Source organism: Eupeodes corollae, chromosome 1 (assembly GCF_945859685.1).
Source record: "Eupeodes corollae chromosome 1, idEupCoro1.1, whole genome shotgun sequence".
NCBI classification, from domain to species: Eukaryota; Metazoa; Arthropoda; class Insecta; order Diptera; family Syrphidae; genus Eupeodes; species Eupeodes corollae.
Window position 1 is genome coordinate 180,498,801 of NC_079147.1, and position 14,856 is coordinate 180,513,656.

At 33.8% G+C, this 14,856-nt stretch overlaps 1 protein-coding gene across 2 annotated transcripts; it reads right to left on the reverse strand.

Annotated features, from left to right (window-relative positions):
* Positions 1-5,087: 5,087 nt before the first annotated feature.
* Positions 5,088-13,986, reverse strand: LOC129941442 (brain-specific homeobox protein). Of its 2 annotated transcripts, none has more exons than XM_056050068.1 (4): positions 13,448-13,986; positions 7,585-7,811; positions 6,122-6,424; positions 5,088-5,775 (listed from the first exon to the last, which is right to left on the reverse strand). In XM_056050068.1, the coding sequence occupies exons 1-4, from the start codon at positions 13,828-13,830 to the stop codon at positions 5,378-5,380; spliced, it is 1,311 nt and encodes a 436-aa protein (XP_055906043.1). In that variant the 5' UTR covers positions 13,831-13,986; the 3' UTR covers positions 5,088-5,377. The 2 variants fall into 2 exon arrangements, with proteins under 2 accessions (XP_055906043.1, XP_055906042.1); XM_056050067.1 differs by having other exon boundaries at positions 6,122-6,427.
* Between the last annotated feature and the right edge of the window lie 870 nt (positions 13,987-14,856).

Below are 14,856 nucleotides of genomic sequence, written 5' to 3' on the forward strand. Positions count from 1 at the left end.
TTGGCATTCAGACATTATAAAACCGTTGGACGATGTTTGCTATAACTTTATTTAATTATTACTTATCTATCGTATTGATTGCCTTGTTCTTTTATCTCTTAAAGATCTATACGTTCCCTCTCGAGAGTTAAGAAATCTTAGTTAATTCAATGAACTTAAGTTCTGTGTGTACTAGAGCCTCACCCAACAAACTTCTCCATCTAGCTCGGTCCCTAGCTGTATGCCTTTAGTATTGACGTGAGAGCTCTGCACTATTCTTTCAAGTACGACGTTAAAAAAATCGCGTGACAGCGCATCACCTTGTCTAAAACCTTTTTTGACATCAAAAAGTTTTGTTAAGTTGTTTTCAACCTTTTTGAAGCAGCGTGAATTTTCCATGGCCATATTAAGAAGACTGATTCCTCTATAGTTGGTGCAGTTTAGAGGGCCTCCTCCTTTCAGAATCGAGCAAATAATACTGAGGTTCCATTCATCGGGCATGCTTTCTTCCAACCATATCTTATAGATAAGCTTGTCCATAGTCCTAACCAAATAATCTCTAGCTGCTTTAAAGAGCTCGGCATTCAAGGCCTCTGCTCCAGCGGCTTTATTAGACTCCAGCTTAGATATTTCAATCTTTACTTCGTCTAAGTCGGACGAACAGTATTGCTGGCTTTCGTCGTCTATGTTGAATGGATCATCCAGCCTGACAGCGAAATTTAGTTTGTCATCACCGTTATACAGTCTGCAGAAGAATCCTTCCATATTCTCTGCCGACATTTCTCATCAAACCAAAGGTTCTTTGCTAGTGGCTGCTTAAAACCCAGCACATCAGATGAGGCTTCTCTGATTGCATCTTGGCAATGTTGCCACTGGTTTTCGATACATTGTGTTGACAGCAGAGAACTTCGAGAGAGGTTACTTGTAACTCGGTCGGAAAAGGATTTGGTGATCTCTTGCGATTGTAGCCGTTCGACGTTGTACCTTCTCCCAGCACCTCCCTGTTTTGCCTTAGGTCTGGAAACCCGGAGTGCTACCTTGGCTGCAACGAGGTAGTGGTCCGAGTAGATGTTAGCTCCTCGGGAAGTTCGAACATCCTGGAAGCGTGTCTAGCGTCGATCGCAATATAGTTGATCTGGAGAGCTCCAAGTTTCTTATTGGATGTTGAGGTGTGGAGAACGCGTACTGACTACCATGACGTTTCGCCCCGCAGCAAAATCTATGAGCCTGAATCTGTTGTCGGAAGTGTTGACGTGAAGGAAGTGTTATTCCTTGGCATTAAAATCGCCCAGGACAATTTTAATATCGTAGCTAGGTCTCTGCTCATATGTTTTGTCTAAAAGCTCGAAGAACATATCTTTGGTTTTGTCATCTTCCTCTTCTGTGGGGGCGTGCACGCATATCAGGCTAATGTTGCCGAATTTAGCCTTGATGCTTATGGTCATGGGGCGCTCATTGATGCACCTATAGCCCAAGACTTCTTGCCTAAGTCTGGCTCCAATGACAAAGCCGCATCCAAATAAGCGCTGTTGGTTTTATAGGTAGCAGTCAACATAGTTAATATCGCAGATTTTCATCCTCTTTTTACCCGGCCCATCCCATCGTATATACTAGATGGTCTGCTTTATAGCAGTCTAGGGCCTCCACTAATTCTTTGGCTGAATGTGATCTGGGACCAAATATTCCATGTGCATGTCCAAAATTCGTTGTCCTTAATTCATTTGCCCAACCTGGAGGTTCAGATGCTTGGTATAACTCCAGGGACGGAAAGCCGGATAAACCGCTCTTTATAGGCCTGGGCTCCGAATAAGTCGTAGAAGGTGTTCACTAAGTAGTTCAGCTTTACTGGAACTGTAGACGCCACCGTTGATTTCATCTCGGGAGTTCCTCCGCTGGCGTCTAGATAAGAAGAGGTGCCTTAGTGGAAACTCCTCTCCCCCTCTCTCGTTTGTTACCCCCAACAACTTTTTATACTATTACAATGTTTACATATATGTATAATGTTTCTATAATTATTTTATTAGTGTATAAGTTTTAATTGATGATCTGACTCTCTTATAACTAGCCTCAGGCCTCTTCCTGTAAAAAAAAGAAACAAAATCTTTTTCGAAAAAGCAATAAAAATACTGATATCTGAGCATCCGATAGATGACTCTGAAGAAGATCGTAATAATAATTCTGACAAAGTGAGTCTTGTCAGCGATTCTCTTTCAAAATAATAATATTTTTTTATTCTAAAAATTTTTTAATGCATTTACTCCATAGTGTGACGTTAAAAAAATACTGATGCCTTGTTAAAATTTTGAAGTAGACATAGAAAAATATAACTAAAAAACCACTTTCGCTTCAATTTACCCATTTATTATTATCTTTTAAATGTTTTCGTTGAATTTTTATTTTACACAATATACGTTCACAATATACGGTGCAAAACCAATCTATTGAGCCTTAATATTTCCAAATGTGAGCGTTTTTCTTTTACCCGTCGTTTATTACCTATTGTTTTTAATTACAACATTCAAAATGGTTTAATCAATAGAGTTTCGATGAAAAAGGATCTAACCCCATGTTGGACTTCGTCTCACGTAACTCTTTCGGTTTAAAGGATCCTTACGTTAACGTTGCAAATGTAAGGTCCAACCTGGAATACTGCTGCGTAGTATGGTCCCACATTATGATAGCCATATAAAAGTTGAATCGAAAGAGTTCTCAAAAAATTAGCAAGTTTTGTAGCAATTAAACTAGGATTGAATGCTTTCGTACAGTATTAGGTGTCAGCTTATTGGCATTCAGACATTATAAAACCGTTGGACCATGTTTGCTATAACTTTATTTAATTATTACTTATCTATCGTATTGATTGCCTTGTTCTTTTATCTCTTAAAGATCTATACGTTCCCTCTCGAGAGTTAAGAAATCTTAGTTAATTCAATGAACTTAAGTTCTGTGTGTACTAGAGCCTCACCCAACAAACTTCTCCATCTAGCTCGGTCCCTAGCTGTATGCCTTTAGTATTGACGTGAGAGCTCTGCACTATTCTTTCAAGTACGACGTTAAAAAAATCGCGTGACAGCGCATCACCTTGTCTAAAACCTTTTTTGACATCAAAAAGTTTTGTTAAGTTGTTTTCAACCTTTTTGAAGCAGCGTGAATTTTCCATGGCCATATTAAGAAGACTGATTCCTCTATAGTTGGTGCAGTTTAGAGGGCCTCCTCCTTTCAGAATCGAGCAAATAATACTGAGGTTCCATTCATCGGGCATGCTTTCTTCCAACCATATCTTATAGATAAGCTTGTCCATAGTCCTAACCAAATAATCTCTAGCTGCTTTAAAGAGCTCGGCATTCAAGGCCTCTGCTCCAGCGGCTTTATTAGACTCCAGCTTAGATATTTCAATCTTTACTTCGTCTAAGTCGGACGAACAGTATTGCTGGCTTTCGTCGTCTATGTTGAATGGATCATCCAGCCTGACAGCGAAATTTAGTTTGTCATCACCGTTATACAGTCTGCAGAAGAATCCTTCCATATTCTCTGCCGACATTTCTCATCAAACCAAAGGTTCTTTGCTAGTGGCTGCTTAAAACCCAGCACATCAGATGAGGCTTCTCTGATTGCATCTTGGCAATGTTGCCACTGGTTTTCGATACATTGTGTTGACAGCAGAGAACTTCGAGAGAGGTTACTTGTAACTCGGTCGGAAAAGGATTTGGTGATCTCTTGCGATTGTAGCCGTTCGACGTTGTACCTTCTCCCAGCACCTCCCTGTTTTGCCTTAGGTCTGGAAACCCGGAGTGCTACCTTGGCTGCAACGAGGTAGTGGTCCGAGTAGATGTTAGCTCCTCGGGAAGTTCGAACATCCTGGAAGCGTGTCTAGCGTCGATCGCAATATAGTTGATCTGGAGAGCTCCAAGTTTCTTATTGGATGTTGAGGTGTGGAGAACGCGTACTGACTACCATGACGTTTCGCCCCGCAGCAAAATCTATGAGCCTGAATCTGTTGTCGGAAGTGTTGACGTGAAGGAAGTGTTATTCCTTGGCATTAAAATCGCCCAGGACAATTTTAATATCGTAGCTAGGTCTCTGCTCATATGTTTTGTCTAAAAGCTCGAAGAACATATCTTTGGTTTTGTCATCTTCCTCTTCTGTGGGGGCGTGCACGCATATCAGGCTAATGTTGCCGAATTTAGCCTTGATGCGTATGGTCATGGGGCGCTCATTGATGCACCTATAGCCCAAGACTTCTTGCCTAAGTCTGGCTCCAATGACAAAGCCGCATCCAAATAAGCGCTGTTGGTTTTATAGGTAGCAGTCAACATAGTTAATATCGCAGATTTTCATCCTCTTTTTACCCGGCCCATCCCATCGTATATACTAGATGGTCTGCTTTATAGCAGTCTAGGGCCTCCACTAATTCTTTGGCTGAATGTGATCTGGGACCAAATATTCCATGTGCATGTCCAAAATTCGTTGTCCTTAATTCATTTGCCCAACCTGGAGGTTCAGATGCTTGGTATAACTCCAGGGACGGAAAGCCGGATAAACCGCTCTTTATAGGCCTGGGCTCCGAATAAGTCGTAGAAGGTGTTCACTAAGTAGTTCAGCTTTACTGGAACTGTAGACGCCACCGTTGATTTCATCTCGGGAGTTCCTCCGCTGGCGTCTAGATAAGAAGAGGTGCCTTAGTGGAAACTCCTCTCCCCCTCTCTCGTTTGTTACCCCCAACAACTTTTTATACTATTACAATGTTTACATATATGTATAATGTTTCTATAATTATTTTATTAGTGTATAAGTTTTAATTGATGATCTGACTCTCTTATAACTAGCCTCAGGCCTCTTCCTGTAAAAAAAAGAAACAAAATCTTTTTCGAAAAAGCAATAAAAATACTGATATCTGAGCATCCGATAGATGACTCTGAAGAAGATCGTAATAATAATTCTGACAAAGTGAGTCTTGTCAGCGATTCTCTTTCAAAATAATAATATTTTTTTATTCTAAAAATTTTTTAATGCATTTACTCCATAGTGTGACGTTAAAAAAATACTGATGCCTTGTTAAAATTTTGAAGTAGACATAGAAAAATATAACTAAAAAACCACTTTCGCTTCAATTTACCCATTTATTATTATCTTTTAAATGTTTTCGTTGAATTTTTATTTTACACAATATACGTTCTCAGTTTGAAATTAATTATTATTATTTATTTATAACTCCTAATAAAACTACGTTCTGACTAGATGCACACTCTGAAATTTAATTAAATTTATATTCTATTTACAAAATTGGAATAAGTTTTTGAAAATAATTTGTGATACAATAAAATTGCATGTGTGTGTTTTTTGTGTTTGTATGTACAACGTACATCCTTGATGTTGTTCAATTCACATAAATTTACTATTACGTCATATACATTTTTGTATCACCAACAATATCCACGTCACTGCCGTCATCCTCCGAATTGTCATCACTTGTCAAGTCATCTTGGTCTGGGTGGCCACTCATTACGAGACTATCACCCGACGAGGCTGATATTGTCCTTAGCATTTTCAAATGATGGTGATGTTGGGAACGCTGATGATGATGCTGCTGCTGCTGATGGTGATGGCCAGCATTAGTTGTCGACGTCGTATTGGACCCATAGCCTGATGGGTAACCTTTCTCCAAATCACAAGACAATGCCGACGATGCTGAAGACGCCGCCGTTGTCGTGGCTGCATGATGGGAGGAGGAGTTATTGCCATTGCCGGATGTCTTTTCAGCCGTCGTCGTTTCGGAACGTGAAAAGTCAACGGGTTCTGAAATTATTCGTATAATAAAATTCGTCCAAATTAATTGACAACGCAAAGTCTTGATTTCGGGGCCAGCCTTTGTTGTTCAAGACAATGAAAAATATCTAAACGTATACGAAAGGCGTAATGCATAAAATGCATTAAAATCAAAGAACGAGGGGTTTTCTTCGAAAGAGCAAAAAACTTTTCCTAATTGAATTTTAAAATTTTCAAAAGTGAGCACAATCAAATCAAAGGCCAAGAAGTTTTCAAGAAATATTCAAGAAACTTGGAAAGAAACTAAACTTTGAAGAAATTCCCTTTCTCCCAATTACATATATTTTAAGTTAGGTTGAGTTTGAGTTTCTCTTACCATTATTGGCATCCCGGCGACGCAATTGCTTTTTGTGTTTCATTCGACGATTTTGGAACCACGTCTTGACTTGAGTTTCACTCAAGCCCAGTGCTGTAGCTAGCTCCACACGTTCGGGTGTCGATAGATATCTTTGTGCTTCGAAACGTTTCTCCAACCCGGACAACTGCGGATCACTGAAGACTGTGCGTGCCTTACGTCTACGGCAGTGTCTAAGTGCATTCACTCCCATTCCAATGCCGAGGGCCAGTTCTGGGACACCACATCCAGCACCACCAAATAGATGACCACCCCCAAAAAGACCTGCTGATATATATAGAAAATGTATCGTTTCGTAAATATCTAAATGCGAATGATGTGGGTTTGTGTGAAAAGGTTATTGTGTGTGTTTTTAATTAGAAACCGAAAACTTTTTGATAAATCGATTAAAAAATTATGGTTGCGACACTCCCATTCCCGCTGTCGTTTCCGAAGGGATGTGGTGAGTGTTTTGTTTTTGAAAAAACTTTTTAAGTAAATTATCGCCCAAAATATAAAGGACATTTTCGAAGTGTTTGGGCCCGTTGAAATAAAAAAAAACACATACACCGGACCAAGGGTTACTGCTCTAGAATATTCATAAATAATTAAGAAGTGTCAAAAAATAGAAGAGTTTTTCTTTGGGAAGGTATATTCGGTTAAGGTACTGTACAGGTTAAAACAACAACTGCATTCCTTGAACGTAAGTTTAGACAAAGGCAATAATTTACTTTTCAGATGTCAATAACTTTTAAACATGTTTACTTCATAAAAATCTTGTTTTAACATCTCATAAAATAAGAAGCTCAGCTTTCATTTTGACTGAAGCATACTTGATTTGATAGTAAAACAGATATTTCTTGACCAACTTTTGAGTCAAATTCAGAATAAAGTTATCTTATTTGTATGAATGTCGTATGAACAGTAAAACAAACAGATCTTATCAATTCCAAGTGATAATAAAAATAAGATGGTTTCGTTTCCATTTCTGTCATGCTTCTGGAAAATTCTAAGTGTAAGCATTTTCTCTGCTCTCTACAATAAGAACTGAAACTTTGTGGACTTAAAAGCTTTCACTGGATGGACAATCGAATATTCAGATTTTGCAGTATTACAGATGAAACAACTGTCATCTAAATGTTAAAAAATTATTTGAATATACATTTTTTGACAACGACTAGTAAAATACACGCACAATAGCCATGTAAAAGTATGCAGTCTTTAAAATCATTTTATGAACTCAAAAAAGAATTCATGAATTCTCAAAGATTGCATTCAATTGAATGATGTAAAAAATGAATGGGAGTAACAAATGATTGCAATTGTTACAAGTTAACGAAGATAGCATAATTTGCAATCTATAAGTGAAGTTATTGAATACAATCTCATTGTTGAAGTCATTAATGATTGCATTAAAAAAAATATAAATTAAGTTTAATAAGTACCTTGAGATAAAAAGTACGGGTCGACAGATTTATAAGCTCCAGAGGATGGTGACAAATACCCCAATGTCATTTGAAGGAATCCATGATCACTGTATGCTGAATTTGGATATAAAATACCAGAACTAGGCGGATGGTTGCCATTGAAACTAGGTTGTTGAATGTTAGATGGCAGTTGGGATTGTTGTTGTTGAGATGGTGGTGGTGGAAGACGATCGGAGATTTTAAATCTAAAAAAAAATAGAAAATAATGAAATTATTGATAAGCTTATTTTAAATTAAATTTAAATATTGAATTAATTTTGTATTGAATGAAATGTTTTTCAATTGGTTAGATTTTGACTCTCATTTTTTTGTTGACATCTGTCAAATCTTTTGCTTATTATTAAGTTGCTTATGTCAAATCAGCATGCCAGTTACACGATTGAACAGCACGTCCAAATGATAAAATTTTATTATCAAAATGAGTGTTCGTTAACGAAAACGTTGCGTGCAACTTTTTTACGGTAGACGTGTTGGCCCTTCAAAATCGACTCTTCAACATTCGGTGGCCAAATTTGAGACTATAGTCTATACAGTATACTGGTTCAGTAAAAAATCTGCCAATATCGGTACGTTCAAGCAACGCAAGGTGTTTCAACAATTTGGAATCATTGTCAAAATATTTTTGTCGACTTAAAGTCCTTGGAAAAAAAGTTGCAAATAGTGTAATGTCGAATGAGAGTGGTTCGAAATACTGTTTTTCAGAATTGTTTAGTCATAATTATGTATTTCAAAGTACTGTTAACTAAGACCACCGTATTACAAAATGCTGTATGCACAAAACACTGTTTTTCATAACACTGTTTCTCCGTATTTCTCATCACAAAATAATGTATCCTTACATATTGAAAGTTCTGCTTTCAAAATATCAGTAGAAAAAAGCCAACACCTAAAGTAATGGATTTCCTTTTGAAAACCAGAACAAATTTTGTATCATAATTTAAAAAAATCATCAATAAAAACCAGTAAATGCATGCAACTCCAAAAACGCTTTCTGAAAATATCGATATGATCTTAAAAATAACAACTTTTTACTATTTAAGTACACACAAATATCTTTGAATGTTCATTTTAAAAAATAAAAGCATGTTTTTGTCTTAAAATGTTTTGCAATCTAAGATGAATGGAAAATTTTATTCCCAAAATATTTTATTTTAAAAATTCTATACTACAAAAGACTAAAACGAAGTACAGGAATGTTGACTAACTAGATTTTTTTCTACAGAATTTTGACCGCACAGAATTTGGTTCATATAGAATTTTGTAATACAAAATTTGCACACATACAATATTTTAAATATAGTTTTTTAACTCCAACCCTTTTTGGAACACGTCTTTTGTACAGCGTTTAAAATGGGAACATAGGGGTGGTCTTGATGGAAACCAAATTTATGTCATATTTTATACAAAGAATAATCCCTTAGATTATAATGAAATCTCCTGGTCTGTTTGTCTATCCTCGCTCCTACAACCAAAACCATTGGGTCTACTGAGTTCCAAAGTCGAAATTAAGGTTTAAAGCAGAATCGCGTTAGCCTTTTTTCATTTTTTCTTAGGATTGAAAATAGCAGTAACTTATGTGTGAGCCATATACATTTTTTGATAAATATAAAAAAACGAATTTTCTCAAAAAGAGCCCGATAGATAGATAGATAGATTTTTATTACATTTTCTCTAGAATGTTTTTTCTTAACTTGGCTTCTTTCAATATTAAAGAAATAGAACCGTTATTTTGTTTGAAGTTTTCTAAAAAAAACAATAAATTGGTCTCAATAATTTGTGTTCCATACCAGCTCTTAAACTGGATTAATAGTATTTGATGGTCAAACATTTAATTGTTTGTTTTTGGATTTAAAAAAAAGTATTTTATTATTTTTTTCAACATTCTATACCTCATCATTTATTTACGAAAATCAAATATTAAATTTATGGTAATAAGTTGTAAATAACTGTGCACACAAAATATTTTTAAATTTTAAATTTAAATTGAAAAATGTTATATATTTAATACAAACAATATTTAAGAAAACGCTTTAACGGTTTTCTAAATAAATACATAAGTAAATCATTGTTTTTGTTTTGATTATTTCAGTGTCATTTACATTTTTTAAGACAAACTTATTTTATAATTAAATTAAAAAAAATTAAATTATTTGTACTACTTGTTAACAAATTCTTAATATGCAGCAGTTCGTTTGACGAAATTGTGGAGCGTATTTTCTTTCAATTCTACAATATTAAAAAAAACGTATTATTTTTAAGCAATATGACGTCATACAAGCTTAGTATGAAAACACTATTAAAACATTTCCAAACATCGGTTCTGAACTTGGATATCATCAGAATAAATAAAGAAATTTATTTTATCTCATCCAAGGAATTTTATTTAAAAAAAAGCCTTTCAAAAATAGGAAAAAGACTCAACGCTTCAAATATTTTAACATGAAACAGTTTTCTAAGTTCCTTTAATGATAATATGGCTAATTTCACAAAAAATACCATTTTAAAGGGTATTAATGGGAACTTATGATTGTGAATCGTATTCCAGTATCTTTTTAATTTTTAAGATTTGACAATTGTTTAAAAATTCTTACTTTTTTAAATTATCTTTTTAATATTCAAGTAAAGTTAAATGTTTGTTATTGAGATAATCTTAAAAACGCGAAACAAATCCTTACATTATTCGATATATTATTTAAAAAAGAGGGTGGCATGCCACCCACACTGAGAACTTCCCATCCGTAACCGTCGGTCGATTTTTCTAAAACTTTAACAAAAAGTTAATAAAACTATTTGTTGTGAGGTACAAAAAATCGAAGTCAATTTCTTTCTTTGTTTTCATAATACTTGAGTTAAAAAACAGTTCTTATAAGTTTTTTTTGTTGTTTTTGTAAGTTTAAAAAAATAAAGTTGTCAGTTTAAGTTTTCTATAAAGTAATAGTTAGCAATAATATATTCAAACGAAAAAATGAGCTTCATTTCATTTTTTATCATTTTTTTATCATTTTTAGTCAAAAACAATTTTTTATTAATTTTTGTAGAAATTTTATTTCTTAAGAAAAATCCAATAGGATTTTTCTTAAAAAATGTTTGTAAGTTAACAATACAATTTTGCGTAGAATGAAATAACTTACCTTCATTTATACTCGAAATATTCATTCAGTTTTTACCTTAGTATTGCATAGTATTTCTTGTAGGTTCTTTATTTTTATAAAGCTTATGAGTGTTGGATTTTTCTTAAAATTTTAAATGTGAAAAACAATATTTTTGTAACATAAGACTATTTTCAAGAGAGTATCTTTAATTTTTGCCAAGATATAAGAGTCGATAATAAATGTTTACCAACTTTAATTAGTGTTTTTTTTTAGTTTCTTACTCCGTTACTTCGATTTTCTCAAAATTTTACCAAATGTCAAAAACTTTATTCTTCGTTGCATAAAAAATCCAAAGTTAATATAATTTTTTTTTCTTGAACATTATATGAGGTGGGAAATGTGTCGTTGTTGATTTTGTACTTATTTAGCACGTAGAGAAATAACTTCATATGGAAAGTCAAAAAGTTAAAAATTACGTCGTTATTATCCTAACAAAAATTCAATAACTTACTTAATTACAAAATTTCAAGTATTTTTAATAAAATGTTAACTATTACTTTAAGAAACTTTTTTAATAGAGTAGCTATCAAATAGGAAATAGCTTATCTAATCTAATATATAGCAAATTGGTATAAAGTTTTATGCCGAAATATAAAAAGCATTCTTAAAGTTAAAAATATACAACTAAATTATTAATCAACTCATTTAACCAGTAATACAATTTTGAAAAAAATTTTACTTGTTTAAAAATTAAAATAAATATTTATTTTTTTATCCCAAAGAAATGTCCATAGTTTCAGTTTGTTAGAAAATCACTTCAGTGGTTTAGACAGTAGTACCAAGTACCAACGCAACGCACTATGGGACCAAACGAGCTTGAGCGTCTAAAAAATGATTTCGAAAACTTTCATAAATTAAAAAATGTCGCGACAGGGTCTCATAGTACAAAATGTGTTCTTGTCGGAACATTATTTTGTTTGTCTTTGTTGCTAAAATTGTTTATAAATTAAATGTTGTTTGTAAAATTTCAGGAAGAAAAAGTTTGAATTCAAATATTTTATATAAGTTTCTGAATAAAGTTCTTTAAAAAATTAATTTCGTTTGCATTTAATAATTAATTTTAATGAACAAAAAAATATACTTGTATATGAATATAATTATTGTTTCTGTTGGTTTTTCATTGTTATTTTAGAATCAAAAGTAAAATGTTTCCATCCGTTGAAAATTTAGTTTTATTATCAAAAAAGTTTTAAAATTTGTTCAATGCACTTTTGAAATCGCCCAATTTTACGTAAGCATGTATAATTAGTATCACTAGCCATCTTCCGCCCACAAAATGCTAAAAAATGCTCATGGCCTGCTACGATCGAAGATGTTTTTCATACTTGATCGAGTCTAGGAAACAAAATGAAAGAATTGTTTGGCGAAGCTTAATTGTTGGTACAACGGAGTATTAGATACTTGTGTTTTCGAACCTTCTACATCCTGAACTATTGGAAAAATTACAAAGTATTGTAGGTATCAATGGTTAAAAAATGTATTGCCCACATTTTTTAGATCATAGATTTGATTTGTAAAATGTCCTTCTAGTTTTAATAATTTTTCAATCCATTTTCCAAAAAATAAGCTGTTTGAAATATGGCATGTGCCTTATCCGAGCATTATTCCAGTATCTTTTTTCCCTAAATTCATTTAATTCAAAACTATATTCAGTCATTAAAATATTACCTTTCAAAAAAACTCAAAATAGTATTTACAGTTTTCAAAAGATTTCGGATTTGAAATATAGATTTTTTATTCAAAAACATAACAAATAAAAGTCACAACCATACAAAATGTTTTTTTTTTTCTTCATGCGTCATTTACCGTTTGGATTTTTTTTAAATTACTAAAGTAAAAATTGTAAGTTTCAGGAATCAAACAAAGAATGAAATCAAAAAATCAAATCTTATTTTATGTATTGATTTTCATCATTTTTTAAAATTTGAATACTTAAATTATATTTTAACATTTTGCAAATTTTGTAATACTCATAAACAATGAGTTCAATTTCAAAAAATGTCGAAATATATACGCACTCAACTTATACGAGTATTGCAGATAATATGCCCTAAATTTCATTTAATTTGAAGAAGAAACATAAAAGTTGTAGATATTTGAAACGCCCAAGATCGTTTGGTCCCATCTGGTGCGACGGTGTACAGACTGACAGTTTTTCTGTCTTTTTTAAAAATATAATTAATATACTACTTTCATTCATAAAAATTAATGCTTAAGACCTATAATTTATTTCATATTAAAGACTGGTATCATTCCCTACAAAACGTCTTAAAAGATATAACTTCTAATGTTCGCTACTCTAAATAAGATTTGGGTGTTTTTCGTAAGTCGCCTAAGATTAAGTCGACCAATAATATATTGGAGTTAGGTAAAAAGGTCTTAAGTCAAAAAATGTATGTTAGGTTTTGGATTTGGTGTAACGGTCTTTTTTTACGTTGAGCACTAACAGCAATAAGACAGACAAAAATATATATTTGTTTTAATGACCAGTTTCTGACTTAAGTCCTTTTGACGAACATCCAAAAATGTTCTTCCAAAAACGAAAAATGTATGTAAATTACATTTTTCTATCACTAAAGCTCCGTTTTTCGGCTTTCCACATATGCATGTATATTGCTCATAATAGTATTTTATAACTTGAGGCCATTTTTATTCGTAACAGAAATTACCTATGATTTTGAATTATCCTTTGATATTCCTCTTCTTCCCGATGGTGATGATGGTGTTGATGGTGTCCTGAAGCCGCCGCAGCTGCAGACGCTGCCATTGACAAAGATTCCTTAGGTTTTTCATTCTCACTAATTTTTCCATTCAAAATAGATGCTGCCGCGGCCGCCGCTGCTGCTGACACTGAAGTTTTTAAACCAATAACTTTGTCACCTGTACTAACTGCACTTTTTGTTGTATCACAATTATTATTGTTATTGTTGTTAGTGTTGTTATTATTGTTATTTAAATTATTTTGACATAATATATGATCAATTGAAAATGGTGTTTTAGCAACTAAAGTCCCTTGTTTATTGTTACTGTGATCGCTTAATTGTATCGACATTATTTTTAATTTATTTGGAAAAATGTAATTAAAAATAAATCAGAAGAAGAAAAGTCAGTTTCAGTTAGAAATGCGGATGCAGAGGAAAAGCACACACAAAATAGTTTTAGTTCTTAAACCGACTTTGCGACTTTACGACTTTGCGACACCACACTCGTTGACGGTTGAAATGAGTTTGAATTTACCCATCAACATCAGGAAAATTATTTCATAATCGTCATCATCATCATCGTCGTCGTCATAGTCGTCCTTAGCGAGAAGAAGGAGAGTGTGTGTCCTCCATCAGCATCCCTTATTTTTCAAGCTTTTGCTATGGAAACAACCCGGCCTACTCTTAGCCTCGCTGTACTCTGCAGATGCAAGAGGGTTGAAAACTTTCTCAGAATTAAGAACACACCCCCAGTGTGATTTGTTATGTGTTTGTTGTATGGGTACATATTCTTTCAAAAGTGGGTCCTTCGTCCTTGTTCGCTAGCCCCTATTCACTACATTGTCGTTCTCGCTCAATCACACACATTCAATCTGTAAGGATACGGATTTATGGTGAGGTGGAATACACGAAGAAATTTACTTGGTAAAATCAACCAAAATGACTTAAGTGGGTTTTCATCAAATTCATTTAGGAGATTTTACATGAATTATGTTGTCATATAATTTTAGCAGGACGCGGGCGGGCGTCATCGTCATAAGAGTTGATGTGGGTGGTGTCGGTGTGTTTGGGTGGTGGCGATGGATCCTGACGGTGCATCCTTTTTATAGATGATATCTGGTATGCGGGTGAAAGAGAATGCATTTAATATTGTGTTTGTGTTCTGATTTCTGAATGGAAATTCCATTTGATGTTGCAATCATAAAGTTAATTCCCACTCACACCCATACGACCGACAGAGGTAGGCCTTTTCAATAAAAACAAAAAGCAATTATTTTACAAAACCTCACTTTACAGCGCCGCATCACAGTCATGAGTTTTCAGTTTTGCATAAAAGCGATAGCAACATCACAGACGCAGAAACGCTGTTGTGCGTT

Coding starts and splice junctions, on each gene's coding strand:
- LOC129941442 (XM_056050067.1), bottom strand. CDS start 13,830: ATGTCGATACAATTAAGCGATCACAGTAACAATAAACAAGGGACTTTA. Junction 7,812..13,447: donor AGGATAATTCAAAATCATAG/GTAATTTCTGTT, acceptor ATTTTTTTTTAG/ATTTAAAATCTCCGATCGTC. Junction 5,776..6,121: donor TCGCCGGGATGCCAATAATG/GTAAGAGAAACT, acceptor GAATAATTTCAG/AACCCGTTGACTTTTCACGT.